The sequence below is a fragment of the Carcharhinus amblyrhynchos genome, chromosome 22 (genome assembly GCF_965287045.1).
Source record: "Carcharhinus amblyrhynchos chromosome 22, sCarAmb.v2.hapA, whole genome shotgun sequence".
In the NCBI taxonomy this organism is placed as follows: domain Eukaryota; kingdom Metazoa; phylum Chordata; class Chondrichthyes; order Carcharhiniformes; family Carcharhinidae; genus Carcharhinus; species Carcharhinus amblyrhynchos.
In genome coordinates, this window is record NC_137345.1 from 17,748,143 (window position 1) to 17,773,341 (window position 25,199).

General features: G+C 41.7%; 1 protein-coding gene across 3 annotated transcripts in view; it reads right to left on the bottom strand.

The window, feature by feature from the left end:
- The window catches only part of LOC145356975 (calcium/calmodulin-dependent protein kinase type 1D-like), a 31,919-nt gene extending 14,714 nt beyond the window's left edge, over positions 1 to 17,205 (bottom strand). For all 3 annotated transcript variants that reach the window (XR_013889225.1, XM_080209997.1, XM_080209996.1), the window contains exons 1-8: positions 17,115 to 17,205; positions 16,737 to 16,842; positions 11,125 to 11,244; positions 10,920 to 10,994; positions 7,855 to 7,993; positions 5,360 to 5,483; positions 4,200 to 4,275; positions 212 to 324 (exon numbers count right to left, since the gene is read on the bottom strand). Coding sequence is in view for 2 of the 3 variants with exons in the window: in XM_080209997.1 (XP_080066123.1) it covers positions 212 to 324; positions 4,200 to 4,275; positions 5,360 to 5,483; positions 7,855 to 7,993; positions 10,920 to 10,994; positions 11,125 to 11,244; positions 16,737 to 16,822 (733 nt within the window). In the remaining variant the exon portion in view is untranslated. The remainder of the gene's footprint in view (positions 1 to 211; positions 325 to 4,199; positions 4,276 to 5,359; positions 5,484 to 7,854; positions 7,994 to 10,919; positions 10,995 to 11,124; positions 11,245 to 16,736; positions 16,843 to 17,114) is intronic.
- Positions 17,206 to 25,199: the final 7,994 nt, after the last annotated feature.

The following is a 25,199-nucleotide window of genomic DNA, read 5'->3' on the forward strand; positions in this document are numbered from 1 at the left end:
GCCTCTGCAGTGCAGAGTGTGGGAGATTCTAATCTGAACTCCCATTGAAAAAGCCAGAGTATTACTCCAGTTTTCCCGTAAATTCAACACTTAGAATTTCACCCTTAATCTTTATAGCCCCATCCAAAATCTCCTTCTCTAATTGGATAAAACATCACAGTCATTCAATGTATGAAGATATATACACCCTTTACTTGTATTGCACGCACACCTTGCTCAGAAATATCATCCCAGAATGGAGAATCAAATTCATAATCAGCCTTTGAAATTCGTTCAAACAGTTTAGACTCTGTCTCTTCATAGAAAGGAGGGTAACCACATAACCTGTAAAAATAAAACAAAATTCTTTGTTTCAATCATCTATGTTGTAACCATGGGGGACACAAAATATACTGTCAGTTTTCTATGTTTGGAAAGGAGGTGTTCAATGCTTCAAAGTCCAGGAGAAGAATTCTAACTGGACATTATGCCCTACCACCCCACCTGCAGGGAGCAGTTAGGATTGGATCAGTTTTACACCCAGTCCAATTTTAATTTCCAGTGATTTCAATCCTGATTCACCCGCAGCAGCTTCCTGTCAGACACGTTTGCTTAAAATGGCTCCTCCGATCACTGCCTCCCACCCGACCACCCCCCAACCTGAGCCCAAGTTTAAGTTTCAATTTTATATCCCCATTTTCTGAATTTGTATCTCAGTTTCATACTGCACCCAATCTACAACTCAATCTACATCTACACCAAGTTCCATGCTCTGGTAAACTTGCTTAACCTGAATTTCTGCTTTGTGAGCATCTTGCTAGATTCTGTTAGTGCAGAAGCTTGTCACTGGAATGCGTTTAAATTATAGGTCTGGCAAAGAAAAATTTCTCCCTAAAAGCAGCATAGATTTCACACCAAGCTGTTCAATACTAACCCAAATCAAAATCTCTGACATGAATGTGGTATAAATTTTGCAGAACTGTATACCTGTAACTGAAGGAAATGATTGAGACTGGAGCTGGAACATATTTTTATGAAACCATTTGTTAAAAACATTATTTTCATGTTTAAAAAGGCCTTGCATGGCCCGCTGGGTCACCTTCACATTTTGTTACGATCAGGTGAGAGGGGTCAAAATGGCTGTCCTTGTTTCCAACTCCTCATTTGAAAGAACATGCTTGCCAATTGAGTGAGTACTCAACTGCTTGCTTGCTATGTCCATAAAAGATACAAACAGACAGGTTTCCTTCAGTGCTTTGAAAAAAGAAAAGGATAGTTTTTACTATACTAAACCCAGTCCAATAAAATATGTTTTAAAATGTTCTGACTTTCACACAACACACACATGCTCGCACATAAACAAATAGATTATTTTAAGTCCAGTAAAGTTAAAGGGATTATGGTTCTTGAAGGTTGGTGAGTTTGTTGCCTTCAGATTGAACTTAGTCGTCCTTCTGGATTAGCACCAAGGCAGTTTAATGATCCAGAGAGACAATTTATCTGTTTGCATGAAGGTAGCAGCTGTGGGGTTGGACTGCTTTTATAAAATCTACGTCTCTAGTAAAATCAGAAGACAGGGTTCAAAACTTGCAAGTTGGGTGGAGCAAGAGAGAAAGAGAACACTCAGAATCCTAGGGGCGAATTTTACTGTCCCGCCCACCACAGGAATCGGAGCGGGCAAGGGACAGACCATGGGAAGGTCCATTGACCTCAAACAGGGTTTTCTGGTTTCAGGGCAAGCAACATCATAAAGTCCATCCTTGGTCTTTCAGTGTCTCAGTTGCTGCCATGATCTTTAGAGAAAACATGTGCTTAAGTACACAAAGTGTTGACTGATCTTCTCTCTCCCTTTCTGTCCAGTATCTCAGCTAGCAGATTTCAGTTGTAACTTGATTAAACTGAGAACTCCTTTCTCAACCAGGGCCCCATTGTCCAAGTGATTATACCTAATGGTTTGTCTCCACCCTCTTTGAGTACTCTGATGATTATCTTATGCTTTGTTTATGGGATAGGAGATGGTCCCCATTTATATTATGTCAAGGCAATTCTTCCTGGTGCAGCTTGGCAGGCAGGCTGGCTCCATGTCAAAGGTTTTGGAATGAAGAAAGTACACAGATGCACATGTGCAGTCATCTTTGACTGTGATCCCAAGTCACTTGAAAATGGCTTTTGTCTTTTTCATAAATCAATTAGGGTTTTTAAATATTCATTCATGGGATGTGGGTATTGCTGGCTAGGTCAGCATTTATTTCCCAACCCTAATTGTTCCTGAAAAGGCAGTGGTGAGCTTAATTCTTGAGCTGCTAGTCCATGTAGTGTAGTTGCATCGACAGCGCTGTTAGGAGGAAGCACTAGGATTTTGATCTAGCGACAGTGAAGGAATGGCAGTATATTTCCAAGTAAAATGTAATTTGGACAGGAGCTTGTAGGTGCTAGTATTCCTATATATTAGCCACCCTTGTCCTTCTAGATGGTAGCATTCATGAGTTTGGGAAGTGCTGTCTGAGACGCCTTGGTGAATTGCCATAGTGCACCTTGTAGATAGTACACCCTGCTTCCATTGTAAGTTGGTGATGGAGAGAGTGAATGTTTATGGAGGGAATACCAATCAAGCGGACTGCTTTGTCCTGATTGAACTTCTTGAGTGTTACTGGAGTTGAGCTCATCCAGACAAGTGGAGAGCATTCCATCACATTCCTGTCTTGGGCTTTATAGGTGGTGGAAAGGCTTTGGCCAGAATGAGAGGGTGGAAAAAGATAAGGTGGTGAGATGAATTACTCATCACAGGATTCCTAGCCTCTGACGTGTTTTTGCAGCCAGTGAATCACTCAGTTTTTAGGAAAATATGCACTGCACTAATTTTATATTATTTGTTATTTTGAGTTACATTTTGACATTCAAATAAACAATTTCTCATTGTTAGCATAGATCATTTTGGACTTGTTTCTATTACTGGAACTGGATAAGCACCTGAAAGGAAAAGGGGTATGGGGATAGGGTGGCGAGTGGATCTAACTGATTTGCTCTTTCAGAGAACCAACACAGACACTATAGGCTGAATGGTCTCCCTCTGAATTGTTAACTTTCTATGATGAATGTTTTGAGTTACAGCTTTTGGAAACAGTGATGCTTTTTAATAGATTTTGTTGGAATTTTTTTCATTTGATCGAAAATTTTAAGGCAATTTTTTAAACAGCATACCATTGCTTTATTTTTGACAATGCACGATGATGTTCACAGTCAATTGATTGTGATCGCTCTGAAGATCAGTTACATGTTATGAATATCATTTGCAGAGCAGCTTCCAAATAAAACTCCAGATTATCAAGTAATGTCAAAAAATCACAACCACTATTCTAAGAATGGTCACTGATATATTGGCTGGATAGCCTCTATATGATAGGCTGGATTTAAAACCTCACAAATTTAGCAATAGTTATTGAGTCAATCATTTGGACCATATATCAATCAGGGGCCGAGTTTGCCATAGAACGACAGACCCTCCACAGTGTAGGGGGTCATTCAAGCCATCGATTCTGCACCAACTCACTGAAAAGCATTAACCGTCCTCCTATCCAACCACTCCCTCCCCTCTACCCCCCACCCACCATCACCACCACCTCCCTACACTATCCTCATAACCACAGTTATCATGGCTAACCCAACTAATTTACACGTCTTTGGACACTGAGCTTAAGAAAGGTGTCAGATATAGAAGGCTTTAGTTTCAAGATTGCTACCAGTGGATTTCATATTGACTTGGGCGGAAAGGTAGCACAGTTGTCAGCATTGCTGCCTCAAGGTGCCAGGGACCCAGGTTCAATTCACACTGTCTGTGTGGAGTTTGCACATTCTCCCCATGTCTGCATGGGTTTCTCCAGTTTCTTCCCACACTACAAAGACGTGCGGGTTAGGTTGATTGGCCATGCTAAATTGAGCCTAGAGTCAGGGGATTAGCAGGGTAAATATGTGGGGTTATGGGAATAGGGTCCGGATGAGATTGTGGTTGGTGCAGACTCGATGGGCTGAATGGCCTCCTTCTGCACTGTAGGGATTCTATGAAGACTCTTAGTGGCTTCAAAGCCAGTTGTGTATGAGGTTTGTATTTTTAATGGTCAATTTCAAAGGCCAACTGATGAGGTGGCCCATATCTGTTTACTGCACAATGTTTTTGCTAAGGATATCAGGTCAAAACTCTACACATGTATTCAGATACTCACAGAATGTATGCAATTACTCCAATGGACCAGCAGTCAACTGCTTTGTCATACGGTTTTTGGTAAAGAACTTCAGGGGCTTCGAAGAGATAAAATGTATTAGTTCCTTTGAAGAGTTGCTTAAACTGAAACAAACAGAATAGATTTCTTATCAATATAAGTAAGTAAGCAGTTAACCATAGTCCACAAAGGGTCATAGGCATCTGTCTCCATTAGAGAGAGAAAAACAATTGGTTTTATAACTTGAGGGACTTTGTTTAAGACTAAAGCTTATCTGCAAGTTAAATTAATCATGACTTTAGGCAGGTCCTATTTTACAGTCTGCTCTATTTTAATAAAATGTGAGCAGAAGGAGGCAATGTGGTTTTGTGCAGCTCTGAGTCACCAGTGTGCTTACTGTTGGATTATAATTGTTGTTTTCCATTTCCCAATCTTCCTCTCTATGGTGCTTAATTGGATCCCCTGCCACTCATACATAATTGCTATAAATATCAGAGTTCACCTAATGGCAGGTCACAACCAATATCAGTTCAGTTCAGTTCATCAGAGAACAGGATCACAGTATAGGCAGTTTGACGACATGGGAATGGGAGAAAGTTCACCTTCGTCTTTTTGAGTTCTCTGTCCAAAGGCAGGTCCTTGGCAATTATTTGCCAGACCACAGCAAAGTGCCATGATGTTTTACTATGGGCTGGGCAAGGAGGCAGACCCCAAGTCTACCTTAGCTGCAACAAAGATCGAATACCGTGGTATTGTCATTAATCTGATCCATGTGCTAGCCGTCCAGCCAACAGGGCTAACTCATAAGTGACTCATAAGTCTGAAGGAACATTGCTGTGACCATACATTTGTATCATATAAACATTTGTCTACAATGACTACACTTCAAAGCAACTAATTGACTGTAAAGCTCCTTAAAATGTTCTCAAGAGGAAATATTGCTTTAAAGCAATCGTTTTTACTTCCAAAGATGGCTCAATTCTTGAGAAAAAAATTTGGTATCAGAAGAAAGCCGTTAGATGTTCTACATTTAATTAAGATAGGTGAGTGATGACGACCTCAGAGTCAGAGATGTGACATCCTTATTTCATTAGATATCACGATATTCATAGCTACTGAGGTTTTACCATCTTTAATTCAATTGACAGAACAGTTGCACCTACCCACATAGCCAGGTGTACCACATGCTGTAGACATTACACCCATGTCCAGAATCTTAGAAAGACCAAAGTCACTAATCATAATCTTGGAGTTTTCATCAGGACTGTAGTACAGTAGATTTTCAGGCTATGAAAGAAATTGTAACATTATTAATAGTATCTCCTGCTTTAGTATCATTGTTGAGGCCACATCTTGAACATCACAATATTTATTTGGTGTTATTGGATACTTTGAAAAATAAATTGTTGCAATGGGAAAAGGTTCCAAAGAATAAGAAATATCCCATGATTTAAGGTTTTATGAGGATTACGTAATTGCTTCGCTGGGGGGAATTCACATTGAAAGAGGACATGATTGAGATTATTTTATGGATTTGTTTTCGATATGATTTCAGTGCTTAGCAAGATAAAGAATGTTACTGCTGAAGAATGAATCAAGAACTCTCTGCCAAGTGTAAGAGAATTAGGTGTACAATAAAGTTCATCTTATTTTGCCCTACCTCAATAACTAATCTCAGGTAAAAACATTGCCCAGCCTCCTGGCATTACTCCCATTTCCACACCAGCAATATCTGGCTGATATTGTCAATTTGGGGATCATGATTTAGGGATAATGACTTCAACAAGATCCATGAGGTTGGGCTCTTGGAGTATGAGCTCCCTAACTGAGGTCATAATTGCCAACCAAGGCGGTCATCTGACCAAACTGTCTGCCTCTCTAAAGTGACTATATTTGCTGCAGGGTGTCCCTGGAGAAGGAGTATGCCGTGTCTGAGGGTATAATTAACACAGTTTGATTTGATGTTTTAAGTTTCCTTTCCACTCTGTCCTTTGTTTCGGATAGTTCCCCTCCTTTGGGGAGCTGCCCATTTTAATTTGATTTAGTTTATTTGGTTGGCCAAAAAGATTGGTTATAATTGCCAGCCCAATCAGGGAATCTGACCTGTATAGAAATATGGGAGTGTCAGGTCCATTTGACTTTGCACCTGAAGCACTCTAGGAGTGGAATAGAGTTTGCAAATAAAGGGAATCTGAGGAAGGGGCACCTGCCTCTGAGTAGTTATTTCAGAAGCCAATTTCTGTCCCAAACAGATGTCAGCAGCTCAGCAGCACCACCACGAATGCAGGTCATTGAAGATACATCAGCAGGGTGAGGGCTCCTCAGTGGCCGGGCACCTTTGATAAAAGATAAGTGGGGCTAAGAAAGGCCCTTGATGTCTGGATTGGGGTGGGGGATGGGGGAGGTGGAAACACAATGCCAACAGCATCATTTGCTTTGATATTCAGGATATTAAGATCTACCTCAGATAAAACCGATACAGATCTTTAAAGTAATGTCTATTTACTAGTCACAAGTAAGGCTTACATTAACACTGCAATGAAGTTACTGTGAAATTCCCCTTGTCGCCACAGTCCGGCACAATGCATCTACCCATCACATCTTTCAGACTGTGGAAAGAAACCGGAGCACTCAGAGGAAAGCCGTGTGGTTTTTGCCTTTGTACAAGGTCTGTGCTATAGGGCAGACTGCGCGAGTGCTGGGAAATCAGGATCACGCCCAATTTCTCAGCTCTCACAACGTTACAAGAGCTGGACTTCCAATTTTTACTTTATTTTTATTTTTCAATAAATTTTCAATTGTCCAGGCTCATTTGACTTTCTGACCTCACTGAGAGAGATTCTATTCAGAGAGGAAAACACCTGCTCCCCGTGAATGGAGATCAGTGCTGCTGGCCTCACCAGTAGAACCAGAGGCAATTGAGGCCCCCTGGGACCTATGGGGTTGGGTCCTGAAGGAACTAAAATTAATGGGGTGATGGGCCAGGGCTTTTGGGGCAGGGTTAATGGGGTGACCCAATCGGGAAAGGGAGGGGGCCACTCTGCAGGTCCGATCAATATGGGGGGGGGGGGGGTGGTGTGCACATTGCATCGTGATCGTTGGGGGAGGGGGCACGATCAGTCTGAGCAGTGGGGACTCCATGTTGGACAGTGTGTGGCTCACAATTGGCCATGGGCCCCTGTGATTGCAGGAAGTTTATTCAGGTTCCTATAACAGCAGGGGCTTGACAGTTCTCTCTTTTTGTCAGGCCTCTGCTGCTGCTAATATGCATGTGCAGCATCAGAGGTCTACACATGTGCAATATCTCCCTCCGCAGTCTTGTTGGCAAATTAAGCCCAGCCCACTGCCTACAGCAACAAGAAATTGTCTAGACTATCTTCCGTGCACTATGTGTGCAAGATTGGGTGTGAAAATCCACCCAAAAAATGGATCTGCATCTCTCCCATATTCACACAAGCTTAGAGTCATTTTTGTAAATTTCCACACAGAGTCACAGAAACAGGCCCTTTGCCCCAACTCATCCAGGCCAACACGATTTTCTAAACTGAACTAGCCCTATTTGCCTGAGTTTGGCTTATATCCCTCTGGGCAATGAATGAATAAATATTGCAGCAATTAGGTGAACAAAGTTACTCTGGTCACAAAATCAAAACAATACCTTCAAGTCCCGATGCACAATTCCATTGTCGTGAAGATACTTCACAGCATCGAGTATCTGTCGAATCAGAATCCTGGCCTCTTTCTCTGAGTAAACTCCACGTTCTAGAATCCTGTCAAAAAGTTCTCCTCCCGACACACTGGAAATAAATATGAATGTGCATGTTTTAATATAACAGCCAGTCTGAAATGGAACGCAACGGAATGCGTGCTCACAATGAGTGTGTTTGCAATTAACAATATGTAAAACAGTTGTTTTATTCCTCGGCAGAACATATCACGGAATCCTCTGACCAGGTTAATCCTTTCAGGTTGCAGCAGGTACATCCCTGCAGGAATCATAGACGTCACAAAAGGTGCAGTGATGATAATGCTGAAATGTTGCCTCACTCATAAGATTCTCCCACAGTCAACAACATTGTGTTGGCTAAACATCCTTAACTGTGACCTTCCTTCCCCACGAATGTGAATCTCAACCAGCAACTCTCTATTCTGATTGTTACTATTTCAATGAGGCTTAGACTGATGGGTTCTGTGCAATCTGTCTGTTGTAAACTCTGGTATTAGAACAATTTCACAATGCCACAAAGACAAGTGCCAGTCACTTCTAAGTGGGATTCTCCTGATTTCCAAATACAACTTCAGCAGAAGTGCCGGAGAATCCACACAAAGAACATTACGCACTTTCTCTGCAGCTTCTGTAATTTGCCACCAAAGTTACAAAGAGAAACTGGAGATCTTTTTGGAAATGCAACACAGCTACACCTACACAGGTGAATCCATTATTTTCATTGCTTTTTATAAGATACAAGGGAAAAGATGGCCTTGCAATCTCAGAACCTCCCAAAACACTTCACAGCCAAATCACGAAGTCATCGTGATTTTGTAATAGATATGACAGCCAAATTGTGCACAGCAAGCTCCCATTAACACAAATGTGATAATAATCAGTTAATCTACTTTTAGGGATGTTGGATCTCAAATGAGCACCTTACTTGAAAAATCAGACCTAACAGTGCAGTGCTCCTTTAGTATTTACACTAGAGTGTCAACATAAATATTATGTTGGAGTAAGACTTGAACCAAAACATTTAGCCTAGAAGTCAAGGGGGGCATCCACTGAGCCATGTGTTCAAAAACAGATCAGAAACTCCATGGTACTTTATGAAGTTAGCCCAGACCCTAACATTTATAGTTGATTTTGGCATGAGGGTGAGCATAAGGTTTTTCACTCCAGCTATGATTCAAGTGAAGCTTTTGTCAAAACAAACTTTATTTAAGGACACAGTTAGAATATAACAAAAATAATTAACATAACTTTTACCAATTGAAATACTTAAACATGCAAAATATAATTCTTATCAGCTGGCTATCTCTCTTGTCCCAATTTCGCAGTATCCCCCACAGACATAAATCCCATCTTTAGAACCAATTTGCACTGAATCCAAAGATGCTTATATAGGTATTAGATTTCCAGCCTTTTGACACTCTTGGAGAGTGATCCAAATGGATCTCTGATTTATAATTCAAATGCAGAAACTTCCAGAGAAAGCTCCACCCCTACACCCCTGCCCCCCCAATGTAGAACCTTAGAGAAATAGGCTTATTTCTTAGCAGGTTCCAGTCGTGACTTCAAACAGAGCAAGAGACACCGAGAAAGCAATCTGTCCCTAAAAATCACAAAAGCAGACTGCCTTGAGTTCTCTGTGAAAACCTATTTTTAGCCTGTCACGTGATCTTACCTGTCAATCAACCTGATTATGTCCCACTCTGCAATATCCCAGGGGAAAACACAAAACAACTGAACCCTTCATAAATTCAGATCAAAACAAACACTGCATCAGTTAAGATCAATTATTCTGCTGCTAAAACAAGGCAGTGCTGCTGGATCCAGACAAAATGGCTCAGATGAAATGGAAATGGCTAGTGAACACATACAGCACAGTAGCATGACTAAAATATCTTTCTTAAAAGCACAGTATTGTTACACATGGCTGGTGCACTCTCAAAGCCCAACTGTCAAAGTCTGAATAAATGGTAGGCCTTGCTTTTGGTATCACTGGTGTATTGGTCAATTTCTGTTAGGTTGTCTATTGCATTTCAAACATACAGAATTTCATCCAGTAACTTCCACAGTACCAACTTCAAAATGGCACCACAATGAGTGACAAATATTACTTTGCCAGGTGATGCAGGTAGGGATTATTTTACAACACTGTGCTTCTGGAGGGTATCTTGCCCCTCAGGAATACATAATGGCATTTGTTTACATGCAATGCATAATTTAAATCAGAAAATCAATCATTGCTCATGCTCAAACTTTTGACATGCTCCCCCAGAAAGTCAGGGTCTCCAGTGGCAACTTGAAATGAAATGTTATCCCTGTTCCTTCCATAAGACCATACAGCTAATCCTCTGGGGAAAAATTCCAAAAAGATTCTACCTGTTCCTTCAGTTGTGGTTCTTACGCATACCTGGGTTTCACCACTCCTCCCTGGAATCACACTTCCAGCTGTACAGCCCCAAAGTGTGGAATTCCATCCCTGCTGCATGGACAGGTTGGGTCGAAGGGCCTGTAACCATGATGTAGACCTCTATGACTCTGCCCTCTCCACCTCTCTCTCTCCCATTTAAAACACTCTTTACTTGCCTCTTTGACCAAGCTTTTGGTCATCTATACTAATATCTCCTTAAATAGTTAGCTGTGAAATTCATTTTGCTAAAGGTGTTGTCTTGGAATATTTTGCCAGGTTCAAGACACAATAAGAATTCAAATTACTGAGGCTGTTGCCAACAGCAAAGCACAGAGCTCTCACTTGCATCCGTGCCATTCATCAGTGACACAATGGCCAGAATTTTACAGCCATGCCCACCACATGAATCGGAGCAGGTGTAGGGTGGACAGTGAAAGATCTGATGACCTCGGGGGGGGGGGGGGGCGGATTTTACGGTTTCAGAACGAGTGAGGCCATAAAATCCTACCCATAATAATTCATGAAACGATGTGAAGTATAAATCATACAAAGAAGTTCATACGGTATGAAGTAGATTCAAATGCCTACTTACAGTTGCATGACTAGGTAGAAGTGAGTGGGACTTTCATAGATGTCCTCTAGGGCTATGATGTTCTCATGTTTGACCCTGAAACCCAAAACATAAAGTAAAACCATTGCAATCGTCCTGCGATTGCTCCAATGCACTTGTTTAAGTGACGCGGGTTAGAAATGGATTGTCAGCGATACGCAAGTGAAATAAATATAATCTTACTCACCTTCTCAGAACAGCAATTTCAGTTTCTAATGAATCGTTGTTGTTTTTATGAACACACTTCAATGCTACCATCTTGTCAGTTGCCCTCTCTTTTGCCAAATACACTTCTGAAAAGGCTCCTCTGCAAGAATGAAAGAAACATTCCACATTACATGTGTTGATATCAGAGTAGTTCATCAGATTTATATTATGCAGAAGAATGTGATTCAAATTCTTTGTACCACTGGGAAGCTGGAACTGATGTCTACACTATTCAGTCAAGAATAATCATGATTTGAAAATTCATTTGTTGATTTGCTAGAGCTATAAGACTACGAAATAATGTTTGTCTTCACTGTGTGGACAGTCATATGTGACAATATTGCCATATGTTAGAGACCCCCACCCCATTTTTCATTCATTGATATCACAAGGATAAAATCAGGAAGATTCTATGATAGATGAATGATCTGCAATGTCAGATTTCTGAACATGTGGTGAAGGTGGAAATGTATCCCCGTTTGTCCATGTTTGATGCAACTCTTCAGAGTCTTCATTTGGTTTTTGAAGAAATTGGCTAAATGGTGCGTACATGAGAAGCTATTAATATTATTAGTAGATTTGTTTAAAAGTAAATACAGCTTTATTTACTGCCACACAAATGTTATAATTTATACAGGCAGTACAGACTACACCATTGAAATGAGGATTTTTTTTATTATTGTAAGGGCGGCACAGTGCCAGGGACCCGGGTTCAATTTCAGCCTCAGGTGACTGTCTGCGGATGTTACACCTTGTCCCTGTGCCTGCGTGGGTTTCCTCTGGATGCTCTGGTTTCCTCCCACAGTCCAAAGATTTGTAGGTTGGGTTCATTGGCTGTGCTAAATTGCTTTTAATGTCAGAGGGATTAGCAGGATAAACTCATTGGGTTATGGAGATAAAGCCTGTGTGGGATTGTTGTGCCTGCAGGTTGAATGGCCTCCTTATGCATTGTAGGGATTATATTATTTTTTTTATGGAATGTGAGCATCACTGCAAAGCCAGCATTTGTTGTCCATCTCTAATTGGCCTTGAACTGATTGGGTTGCTGGACCATTTACTGTGGATCTGTGGTCTAATGTAGGCAAAACCAGGTAAGAATGGCAGATTTCCTTCCCTAAAAGGGATTAGTGAACCAGATGGATTTTGATCAACAATGGTTCCATGGTCATCATTGCCAAGACTAGCTTTTAATTCCAGATTTATTCATTGGATCTAAATTCTAACAGCTGCCATGGTGGGGTTTGAACCGATGTACCCAGAGCATTTGTCTGGGCATCTAGTTAATAAGGCCACTGACATTATCACTATACCACCATCTCCTAACCCACCCCCCAAGACTACGAACAGTTGAATGTGCAATGGCTGTGGGTCATAGAATCCATAGGATCCCTACAATACAGAAGGAGGTCATTCAGCCCATCAGGTCTTACTGACCACACTCCCACCCTGGCCCTATTCCCGTAACCCCACATATATACCCTGCTAGCCCTGATGCTGGGGTCAATTTAGCATGGCCAATCAACCTAATCTGCACACCTTTGGACTGTAGAAGGAAACTGGAGCACCCAGGGGAAACCCACGCAGACACAGGGAAAATGTGTAAACTCCACACAGGCAGTGACCTGAGGCCGGAATTGAACCTGAGCCCCTGGCTCTGTGAGGCATTTGGGCCGGTGTCTGCGGGAGTTTGCGCATTCTCCCCGTGCTTGCATGGGTTTTCTCCGGGTGCTCCGGTTTCCTCCCACACCCCAAGGATGTGCTGTTAGGCTGATTGGCAGGAATAAATTGTCCCTAAATCAGTTTCCCTCAATCTGGATGGCCATAAAACATTAGACAGGGATCGTGGGTAGAGAGGTGGACTGGTGGTGTTGAGATGGCAGCGTGGGCTCGTTGGGCCGAAGGGCCTGTTTCCCAGGCTGATTTTGTTCTTTGTTCTTTAACCACTGTACCACTGGGTCCTAGAACTTTCCTGGCTGCAGTGCTGAAGACCAAGGCTGGCACAACCACTAAGCAGTTGCGTAGAAGGGCAACATTTGGAAGATGGCAAGAAACTGAACAAACTATTCATGAAACAACATAAGTAAACAACCAAGCTTCAGTAATGGGAAAGAACTACGTCAACTGAAATACATCCACATATACTGGCATACATAATAGATTTCCATGTATTTATAACAGCGATGGGCAACCTTGGTTAGTAAGTGAGCCGCATGTATGGCGTTCCTTCATTTCAGTGGGCCACAAGTTCAATATCTGGCTTGTTCACTACTATGACCCCATGAATAAGATTCAATACCTTCTAAAAATTTCATGATGAGTACAGAAGAGACTTAATCATTTAAAAATTAATAGAGCTATCAATTTTAAATGGTGGCTCTTTTAGTTAATGTTGTGTGCAATCAGCACACATCTCGTTTCATTTGCCCTTGTTTGATCACTTCAGTCATACCAGTAGGAAAAAAAAATACGCAGACAGAAATCAGTGGAACGTGGCAACCTTACTAGTGGGCAATAGTCAACAAAATGTCCCATGGGCTGCACTCAGAACCCAGATGGGCAGCATGTAGCCCTATTGCCCACTACTGATTTACACGAAGACTTATGCCCCAGAACTAGCCACTCCTCAAGCCAAACTATTCCAGTTTAGCTGTAACACAGACATCGTCTTGACAAAGCAGAAAATTGTCCTGGGGTGTCCTGTCAACAAAATGGACAAATCCAACCTAGACAATAAACACCCCAATGTCTCATTCGTTGGAAAAAAATGTCATTAATTTTAGGAAGAAGTCAATTTGGGTACAAAACTGGATTGCTTGATTTGTATTTATCTGTAAGTCCTGATCTGATATGTGTACCACTGCCCTAATATAGTGCATGCCTTTCAAGGATGCATATCTCCAGTATAACATGAGACACATGAATGGCATTCAAACCAGCATGCATTGTATATGATCCAAAAACAGCTTAGCTGTTACATACTTCTTCTGCTTGTGCTTTCACATGATCACAAACACAAATATATAGAAAATTCAAAGCAATGATGAAAAAACAAGAATTTGAGAAAAGCCTGATCTTGAGTACTTACGACATCTCAAGAGAAAAAGAAAATCGACTATCAGAGAAAAATTGAATCTCAAAGGAGGAGTAAAGAATTTTTAATATTTAGATTCAAGTAGAATTTCTCACACAAATATTATACAGTCTTCACATGACCTGGCAACCCAGAGCACCACTTATCATAGCGACCGTCTGCAGAGCTATCTAAATCAACAGCGCAACAACTCTCAAACTACACATTTACATGACAGTTCAATGTGTTTGTTGTAAGATGCTTAACACATCCCTTTGATTTTTATTTTATGAATTATTGTTCGTCCGCAAAACTGATAATAAGGCAAAAGTCTGAAGGAGTCCTTCTGACACAGGGATTAAATGAAAACATCTGACAGGCAGACACAGCAGATTCAAGTTCAAGGGCAAAGGTAAAGTTTCTGTGCCTATGGAAGTGGTAATATGCTTGCAATCTAATTAAGAGCTTTGGATTAATTCAAGAACAACATTTGAATGGTTTGCAGCAGAGTGTTGAAGCTTCAGATCAGATTGTCTTTTTCTAATTACTCCTGGCAGATACAGTTTAGAAAAAATAAAAATACCCAAATTCCTTTAAAATTCTAATGAGTTCTTGTTTGCCAGTCAGGGATAATGTCAGTTGCCTGTTAATTCCCAAATAATGGTGGCATTAAAGAGGATAAATGGCAATTGACATCTTTAATACAGGTTTATCAGGAAATAATCTGCAGTCAATTTCCATAAATCACCTGCTCTCTACACTGATCAGAGTTACTTTGAAGAGGTTCTATTATGGAGATAGTACCCTGAAAAGGTTAGATTTCTTTAAATTTGATGTGCCAGAAAGAGAAGACTGGAGGGAGGCATTTTGCAGTAATCTTCCCTCACTTTCTCAATATTGGAATGATGCCACACAGATAAAGTAGATTTTAGAGGATTGATTATAGCTGACACATTGTAAGGCTGAGCAGGGCTGACCCACAGAGCAAGGCATGTTCCTGACATGTGACCGCTCACACCAGTTAGCGATTTGTTTATTGTTAATGGACAGACATCCGTACAGATCAAATCTAAAAAATCCGAACAATTATAAACTGACTGATTCATTATTTGAAAGTGAACTGGATTGAAAATCCAATAAGGATTAATTTGCCATTTGAAAGAGCAGTGTGTCTTTCATGGGATGGGTTAACAGTGGAATATTATTATATTGCCTACATTATAATAGATTATCATTTAAACAAGATAGCTCTGCGCTCCAATTTATATCCAATAGCATCCAAGATTAGGGCAACCCAGTTGAGAACATCTGCCTCTAGTGGTTTGACCATGTTCTTAAGTGTTTGTAGATACAAGGAAAAGTACAAGAAACCTAAATGATAGGAAAGGATTGCTAAGTTGCCATACGTTGTCATCTATGTTATGGATGGCACAATAGCACAGTGGGTAGCACTACTCACTCATAGCAAGTGCCAGGAACCCAGGTTCGATTCCGGCCTTGGGTGACTATGTGGAGTTTGCACATTGTCACTGCACACTGGCCAAGCTAAATTGCCTTAATGTTCCAAGATGTGTCAGCAGGGTAAATACATGGAGTTACAGTATAGGACTTGGGTGGGATGCTCTGTCAGAGAGTTGATGCAGATTTGATGGGCCAAATTGCTTCCTTCTGCCACTTATAGGGATTCTATTATATATGTCTCGGAGACACAACCAACAAAGAGACTACTGAAAAACTGAATGTGGTCGAGATGCGGACGTACAGGAGGACTGCAATGACTGTTACACTACATTCTGCATCCTCTCCTTTCCTTCACTATGAACTGTATGCCTTGTCTGTACAGCGTGCAAGAAACAATACTTTTCACTATCCTAATACATATGACAATAATAAATCTAATCAAATCAAAGAATGTTCCACAAATCCTACACAGGGAGAAAGATGAATGAGGAAGTGCTGGAAATAGCTGAAGAAATGAGGAAATTAGTGCATAATATCAAAGGGCAGAAGATACAATATTTTGGTCTGGTTAGAGATAATTATTGGAAGGATATTGATTTATGAAAAACAAAGAAAAGGGATGCAAGGGGAAGTTGGGAATAATGGACTGGCTATAGTTCACCTCTATGGTATGTGTGCGGGCAGCACAAGGGAGGCAAGAAGTGGGAGATTCAGGGCAGCTAACCTTCTGGGAAGAAGGTGATGCCAATAAACAACCACAGAAGGCACAAGGATACAGATAAAGACTATCACTGCAGCTCAGCTGTACCCACACACAGGCACTGGCGCATCTGGACTGAGGCTGGTAAAATCCTAAATAAAACGCAGTAGGCTCCAAGCACTTAGAAAGGGTCTGCAGAGAGAGAAACCCAGTTCAACCTTTCAGCTGCCGCTTCTGCCTCCGAGTTTTTACTGAAAGCTCATCAACCTGGAACGCTTGTTTCTCTTGACCTGCTGCGTTACCGTTTTAAATTCAGATTGGTTTACTACCCCGGGATATTTTTCAAAATGCATCTACTTACGATCCCAGTAGTTGTATTAACTGGAAACTCTCCCCGATGTTGCTGGTTTGTTTCTTCCAGCAAAAACATTCCTCCTTCCGGCCCATAGTTTCTGCAAATCCTCAAACTGGACAAAGGCGAGCGAAATAAAGTGATATCAGACATCATTAACATGAGAATCACCCGCAATAATAATGACACAAAACAGTGATCTGAATGAACGGCTGATTCTCAATATTTAACAAAACAAAACTTGTCAAAACCTTTATTTTTCTAAACTCTACAGAGCAATAAAAGCCAATTCGCCCGGAAAGGGGTGTTATTGCCAGTTCCTGCCTCATCTCCAAAAGATACCACAGTAAAATGATCATCAAAACACCAACATAAATAAATACTTACACCAGCTGGGCTGCAGACTGTGTGCACAGAGCGAGGGAGCAGTGGGAGTGAAAGGTGAGAGGCTCCTTACACTGATGTGTCTGCTGTGATCCCCCCGCCCCGAATCCAGCTCCTCCTGCATCCTTTCCAAGTACTAATTCCAAACAGATTACAAACAAATCCGAATATGAAACCATAGTCATGCAAGTGAGGAGGCTGGTCCATTGCACCAAGGCTGTGGTGATGGTGGTTCGCCCAGGCTGGGGTATAGTCAATGATCAGGCAGGTCGATCATAGAATCCCTCCAGTATAGAAGGAGCTAGTCAGCCCATCGAGCCTGCACCTACAACAATCCCACCCAAGCCCTATCCCTTTAACCCCATGCATTTCTGTGGTTAGTCCCCTGACACTAAGGGGCAATTTAGCATGGCCCATCCACCTAACCCATCCAAAGATGTGTGGATTATGTTGATTGGCCATGCTTAATTGCCCCTTAATGTCAGGGGAACTAATAGAGTAAATATTAGGGTTACGGGAGTAGGGTCTGGGAGGGACTGTTGTAGGCGCAGGCTCAATGGGCCAAATAGCCCCCCTACTGCACTGTAAGGATTCTATCTTTGTAATGTGGGAGGAAACTGGAGTACCTGGAGAAAACCCACACAGATATAGGGAGAATGTGTAAACTCCACACAGACAGTCACTCGAGGCTGGAATCGAACCCGGGTCCCTGGTGCTGTGAGGCAGCAGTACTCATCATTGTGCCACCATGCTGCCCAGGCTAGGGTATAGTCAATGTTCAGGCTGGTTGATCTCTCAGGGCAGGGTACAATCAGTGATCAGGCTGTTGATCTCTCAGGGCAGGGTACAGTCAGTGATCAGGCTGTTGATCTCTCAGGGCAGGGTACAGTCAGTGATCAGGCTGTTGATCTCTCAGGGCAGGGTACTGTCAGTGATCAGGTTAGTTGATCTCCCAGACTAGGGTAGAGTCAATGATCAGAGTAGGTGATCTCCCAGGCTAGGCTAGGGTCAATGATCAGAGTAAACGATAAGGTTAAATCGGGGCATCGCTGATGCAGTTTTTCAAAGCCACCTCAGCCTTTTGGCTAAGATAAAGCCCAGGATGGAGTTCAATGCCTCACCTTGTCACCTTGGATCTTGTTTGACCTCATGGGGACCATGAATAGGATTAAAGTTGAACTTGATTTTTTGGATGGAATAAAAATGTTTTTAAAATTCGAACCACTAAAAAAATCAGAAATCAATCCCTTAAAGAAGAAGTTGTAGGAAGACAAAGCAGACAACATGAGAAGGGGGGAGGGCCAATCCTTTGATTGGAGCAGGAGGTGTGGTTGAAGAGAAGCAGAGAGTCTTTAAGTCCATAAAAATCGGAATGCTCTCTCCAACTAACACCAGTTTGTTAAATCACTAAAGAGCTGGAAAGCATGGTTGCCACTGGCCTCTAAACAGCATTGTGTTATCATTCATCTCTCTTCCCATTCTGAACTCTTGGACTACATGATTAAGTGTAAGTTACTTCCTAAAATTTTATTGAAAATTAATGAGAAATTAAACACTATCCAGAGGAGAATCCAACAGCCACCACTAATGTCGGTGACACAGTGGCACAGTGATTAGTGCTGCTGCCTCACAATGCCAGGAACCTGGCTTCAACTCTGGCCTTAGGTGACTATCTGTGTGGAGTTTTCACATTCTTCCTATACGTGCTTGAGTTTCTTTTGGATATTTTAGTTTCCTCTCGTAGTCCAAAGATGTGCATATTAGATGGATTAGCCATGTTTAAGTGTCCCATAGTGTCCAAATATGTATAGGTTAGGTGGATTAGCCATGCTAAACTTTTTGAGTTATCCACATCTGCATTTTGGTATGGAAATTTAAAATTCTCAAAATTGGATTTGTTGGAACTCAGAATAAATACTTAGTAGATCTATGATTACACCCACCTTCCTCAGATCTCCTCCTAATCCTCATCAGGAAGAAAAGCTCAAGAAACTAAGATTGGGAAAAGAGACTGGAATTACATGTTCAGTGTTCATTCAAAATGAATGGAATTGTTCAGGTAAAAGGAGACTAATGCTTGGAAGTGTGCCTAGAGTCCAAGTTCAACCAATGTGAACTCACCCAGTCCCTTGCAGTTTACTCGTATGTACACCAAGTTAAGTAAATGGCTTCACTTTGACACCAATGTTGCCGATTGTCAATGCAGCCCAAATGTAGAGTCAAGGGGCCAGATTTTCACCACGGTGGAGAGACATGACTGGATTTGGGCAGGGATTCACACAAATAACAACTGGGGGAGGCAGCCAGCCATTTAAATCATCAGCTGCCTCCAGTGAAGTGAGATCTTGGTGGACCAGAATGTGAAACCCGATGTATGCAAATTAGACTGGGTAAGAGGAGGTCTGAACTTGGTAAATAAGTCTGGATGACCAGGATATCTATCCCCTATGGAAAGGTAGGGCACCCCTTTGAATTGAGTCGTGGGACCAGTTTGGGAGAGGTCAGACACTCATTGGGACTTTTAAAATTAAACACCATTATGCACTTTTTATGCATGAACTCATTGAAACTGTACTGTCAAGGAACAGTTAAGGAACTGTCCAGCTGTCAAGAAACTGTCCAGCTGTCAAGGGAGTGTCCCAGCATATTAGATGAGTAGACATAGAAGGAGTAAGGGCAAATGGTGATCAATAGAGGGGCATGGTTGGCATTGAGGATGGGATGGCCTGTGGAGGTGGGGGCATGGGTTGGCATATGGGGCATAGGGAATGTGGGGGGTCTGAAGGGTGATGGTTGGATGGCTGTTTTTCATTTTCATCTTTGTTTCATTTAAGCAGAGTGCTGGATCAAAGAGGGAAATAAATGTTGGCCCAGCCAGTGATACTCACAACAGAGCCCATGAATTAATTTTTAAAAACAGCGTTTTGGGTTGGTGATCTTCCATTAGAACTTGGGGGGACTTTATATTCAGTTGCTTCTGCTCTATAAATTGATACTCAACCTTTTGGCCACACCTTCTGGAACATTTTTAAATTCCCAGTCCCTTTTACTTCCACTCCCTTGGTACTTTTTTTTTGTCTATTGCAATCCAAAGATGTGTGGGTTAGGTTGATTGGCTATGCTAAATTGTGCCTTACTGTCAGAGGGATTAGTGGGGTAAATATGTGGGCTTACAGGGATACGGTCTGGATGGGATTGTTGACGGGGCAGACTTGATCAGCTGAATGGCTTCCTTCTGCACTGTAGGGATGCTATATTCTAAGAACTTGAGAACAACTATTTATATGATATCAACAATATAAATTAAATTTACTGTTAATTTTCCCAGTTTCACTGCCAGTCACTGTTCTTCACCCAACAATTGATCAAAATTGTTGTCAAGCAGCCGTGAGCCAACTCGTAATCTGCAAAATAATAGTAAAGGTTTGTGTTCCTCTCTTCTTTAGTTCTATGCCTGGGGACAGATCCAACTTACAGCAGAACAATCTCCACAACAGGTAGAGAATAGGGCATGGGGACAGGCACTTAATCCATTGCAGCAAAAATGGGGATCAAACTCCACAGCTATTGGTACCAATCTAATCCACACCAGCCATCCAGCTCCCTGGGTGTTTAGATAACTGACCTAGATAACACCTAATAATGCATGATAAAACAAACATCTATATTCGTAATTTATCCAAAGGTTTGCTATAATGAGTGACTGCAGTTTGCACATTGCAGTGACATGGCCAATGAACAGGAGTTAAATTTCTGATACGCTTGAGAATGTTAATATCCAGGAAGGATATCAAACAAAGTTAAAGTTAACAGTTTATTTATTAGTCACAAGTAGGCTTACATCAACAGTGCAATGAAATTATTGTGAAATCCCCCTAGTCGCCACACTTTGGTGCCTGTTCGGCTACCTTGACAGAGAATTTAGCATGGCCAATGCAGCTAACCAGTATGTCTTTGGATAGTGGGAGGAAACTGGAGCATCCAGAGGAAACCCACGCAGACACGGGAAGAACGTGCAAACTCAGCACAGACAGTGACCCAAGCTGGGAATGGATGTTGCTGACTAGCATTTGTTGCCCATCCCTAACGGGTGAACTGCCTTCTTGAAGCCTTGCAGTCCATGTGGTTTAGGTACACTCACAGTACCGTTAGGGAGAAAGTTCAAAGATTTGTGTGATCACAAATGTTAGCTTAACTTCTATTAGTTACCTTAGTACATGAATTACAACACTTTTTTCTGCAGAGAAACTCACCATCCATCTAACCGCACCACCGCCCCCCACCCCCCCATCCCCTCCAGTCCCCACCAATTCCAAAATGTTCCAAAAGCAGATGTCCCATCTGCGTCATCCTCTTTCTGTCTGCCTCAAACCAGCAATTCAAGGGCATCTAATTTCAAATGGCAGAGTGAAGTGCTCTTTGCTTAAATTATTCCTCCAATACCCTTAACACTTTAGTGGATTGAGAAGTGAGAGCTACCAGCACTGGTATATAACTTTTCTCCTGATGACATGATCCATATTTGGGATGGGTGGAAAATTTCTGCTGAAAATTTGTAGCCTGATCTCTTGAAGAGCTTACACTAGGCCTATGTCCCTAAACTTGGAAAATTAGACTATTAGACTACTAGACTATTTTCTAAGTGGAGAAAGGCTTTGGATATCTGAAGCACAAAGGGATTTGGGAGTCCTGCTTCAGGGGTCTCTTCAGGTTAACATGCAGGTTCAGTTGGCAGTTAGGAAGGCAAATTCAATGTTAGTGTTCATTTTTAGAGGGCTAGAATGCAGGAGCAAAGATGTACTGCTTAGACTTTATAAGGCTCTCTTCAGACCCCATTCGGAATATTGTGAGCAGTTTTTGGCCCCATACCTAAAGAAGGATGTGCTGGCCTTGGAGGAGGTCCAAAGGAGGTTCACAAGAATGATCCCAAGAATGAAAGGTTTATCATATGAGGAGCAGTTGAGGAGTCTGGGTCTACACTCAATAGAAGGATGAGGGGGGATCTAATTGAAACTTACAGGATACTGAGGGGTCTAGATAGAGTAGACATGGAGAGGATGTTTCCACTACTGGGAGAGCCTAGAACTCGAGGGCACAACCTCAGAATGAAGGAATGCTCTTTTAAAACTGAGATGAGGAGGAATTTCTTCAGCCAGCGGCTGGTGAATCAGTGGAAATCATTGCCACAGGAGGCCAAGTCGTTGAATGTCTTTAAGACAGAGATAGATGGTTTTTGATCAATAAGGGGATCAAGGGTTATGGGGAGAAGGCAGGAGAATGGAGATGAGAATCATATCAGCCGTGATTGAATGGCTGAGCAGACTCGATGGACCAAATGGCCTAATTCTGCTCCTATATCTTATAGTCTAATTAAGGAACATGTCAATGGTTGGCAAGTTGCTCAGTGACTGCCAATGTAAGCCATAGGCATGGATCACATTACATTGTGACCAAAATAATTGAAAGCTCCGTATGCCCAGAAACATTTTACATAAGTTTTCTACTCAGGATTAGAATTACATGAATTAAACCTGTGTATCTGGGTCAGGGATTTTATAACATGAAAGCTAATGGATTAACCTGTCTATTTTTGGATATGACCTTATGTAAAGTAAAGCAGAATTTCAGCAATTGTATGTTAAAAATAATATTAAACTCTCAAAATGCGCATGAAAAAATATCACATTCAAATTTCCAAAGTAGTGGTCATATGTTAACTTGCAACTTTCTGTCTGAGTATCATGAAAAGAGTCATATATATATTGTAATTATGGATATTGTCTCTTCAGAGGAGAATTTTATCATTCTAAGGACAAAAAAACTTACCAATTTCATTGCCATTATTGCCATTAGTTCTCTTGTGACATAGCAGTATTGATGTTTTCACAACGCCAATGAGATCATTACATTTATATTTAAACAGAGGGAAGGTACTTACCAAACTATTATTTAACAAGAGTGGAAATCTCAAGGGAATATTCCTTCACTCATATGCATAACTATAGCCTAGAAATCTCTCACTTCCCCTGAGCTTATCAGGGAAAGAGCAAGGGAGGGGGACTAATTGGCTAGCTCTTTCAAGGCACCATGGGCCAAATGTCCTCCTTCTGGGCTCTATGGGTGGTAGGGGGTACAGTGGTTAACACTACTGCCTCACAATGCCAGGGACCTGTGTTCAATTCCAGCCTTGGGTGACTATCTGTGTGGAGTTTGCACATTCTTCCTGTGTCTACATGGGTTTCCTCCCACAGCCCAAAGATGTGCAAGTTAGGTAGATTGGCCATGCTAAATTGCCTCTTAGTGTCCCAAGATGTGCAGGTTAGGAAGATTAGCCATGGTAAATGTGTAGATTTACAGGGGTAGGGAGGAAGAAAGGAGCTGGGTGGGATGCTGTTTGGAGAGTCAGTGCACACTCAGTGGGCCAAAAGGCCTCTTTTTGCACTGTAGGAAGCCTAAGGCTCTATGATTCTATTTTTATGGCAGCAGACCAAAGGTCATATGTTACCAAAGGTCTGCTGCTGGATTCTCTGCTGCCACCCACCATGAAATGCATCACAGGAGGATGAAAAATCTGCCTCTTCAGTCAGTAAACATTGTTAAATTGACATTGATGCAGACTTGATGGGCTGAATGGTTTCTTTCTGCACTGTAGGAATTCTATGGTTCTGGTTCTATAGTTCTGTTTATTTGTATTTCCGTTTATGCAATGTTGTAAAATTGTGGGAAATGGGTATTGAGTATAAGAGTTGGAATGTTATGGTGAGGTTGTGTAAGACATTGGTGAGGCTGAATTTAAAGTGTTGTGTGCAGTTTTGGTCACCTAATTACAGGAAGGATATTAATAAGGTTGAAAGAGTGCAGAGAAGGTTTACAAGGATGTTGCCAGGACTTGAGAAACTGAGTTACAGAAAAAGGTTGAATAGGTTAGCACTTTATTCCCTGGAGCATAGAAGAATGAGGACAGATTTGATAGAGGTGTATAAAATTATGATGGGTATAGATAGTGTGAATGCAAGCAGGCTTTTTCCACTGAGGCTAGGGGAGAAAGAAACTAGAGGACATGGGTTAAGGGCGAAGGGGGAAAAGTTTAAAGGGGGGCTTTTTCACATAGAGAATGGTGGGAGTGTGGAATGAGCTGCCAGATGAAGCGGTGAATGTGGGCTCACTTTTAACATTTAAGAAAAACTTGCACAGGTACATGGATTAGAGGGGTGTGGAGGGTGCAGGTCAGTGGGACTAGGCAGAAAAATGGTTCGGCACAGTCAAGAAGGACCAAAAGACCTGTTTCTGTGCTGTAATGTTGTATGGTTCTATAGCTGTGAGTAGTTGAACTACTTGGAAATTCCTGTGCAGCCTTTAAAAAGATAGTTCAGCCCAGACACTTGAGCAGCTGACTGGGAGACAATAACGCAAGAGAGGAATAATGTTTGGCTCTTTAACTCTTAAATAATCTCACTGGTTTGTAAATCTATTTATTAAAATTTGAATCGTACAGAGTTAAGACCATCAAACACCATTGCTACCCAAATAATGGCAGGACAGGACACAACCTAGGAGAAGAACAACTAACTTTACGATCTCTGAACCTAGGTCTGTCTTGAGAAAATTGAAGACAGGAGGCAGAGATGGGTGCAGGTGTCTCTAAGTCACATGGTGGGAGGTGCATGGTCAATGACTGTCAACTTCCTCAATCTCAGTACAACAGAATAGTGTTTTAAAAAGAGCAACACCCTCATTAAGGCTCAGGAAGAAGTCTCACAACACCAGGTTAAAGTCCACTAGGTCTATTTGGTAGCACAAGCTTTCGGAGCGCTGCTCCTTCATCAGGTGAGTCAAGGCTGTCAGAGTATCGCATTCCCCGCTTTTTCCTCGACCACCCTGAGCACCACCCTGAGCACACCCACCGGCCTCTTATAGAAACACTTCCACACAGTTACTGGCTCTCACTTTCTACATGCAAATGAAGTGAAGGAATTGGATGATAGTTCACATAAATGGTCAGAAAGTGTGACAAAACTCTAGAGGTTTATTTTTAAAAAGCGCAAGCAGTAGAAGCAACAAAATTTACCAAAACAAAGTTCCTGTGAC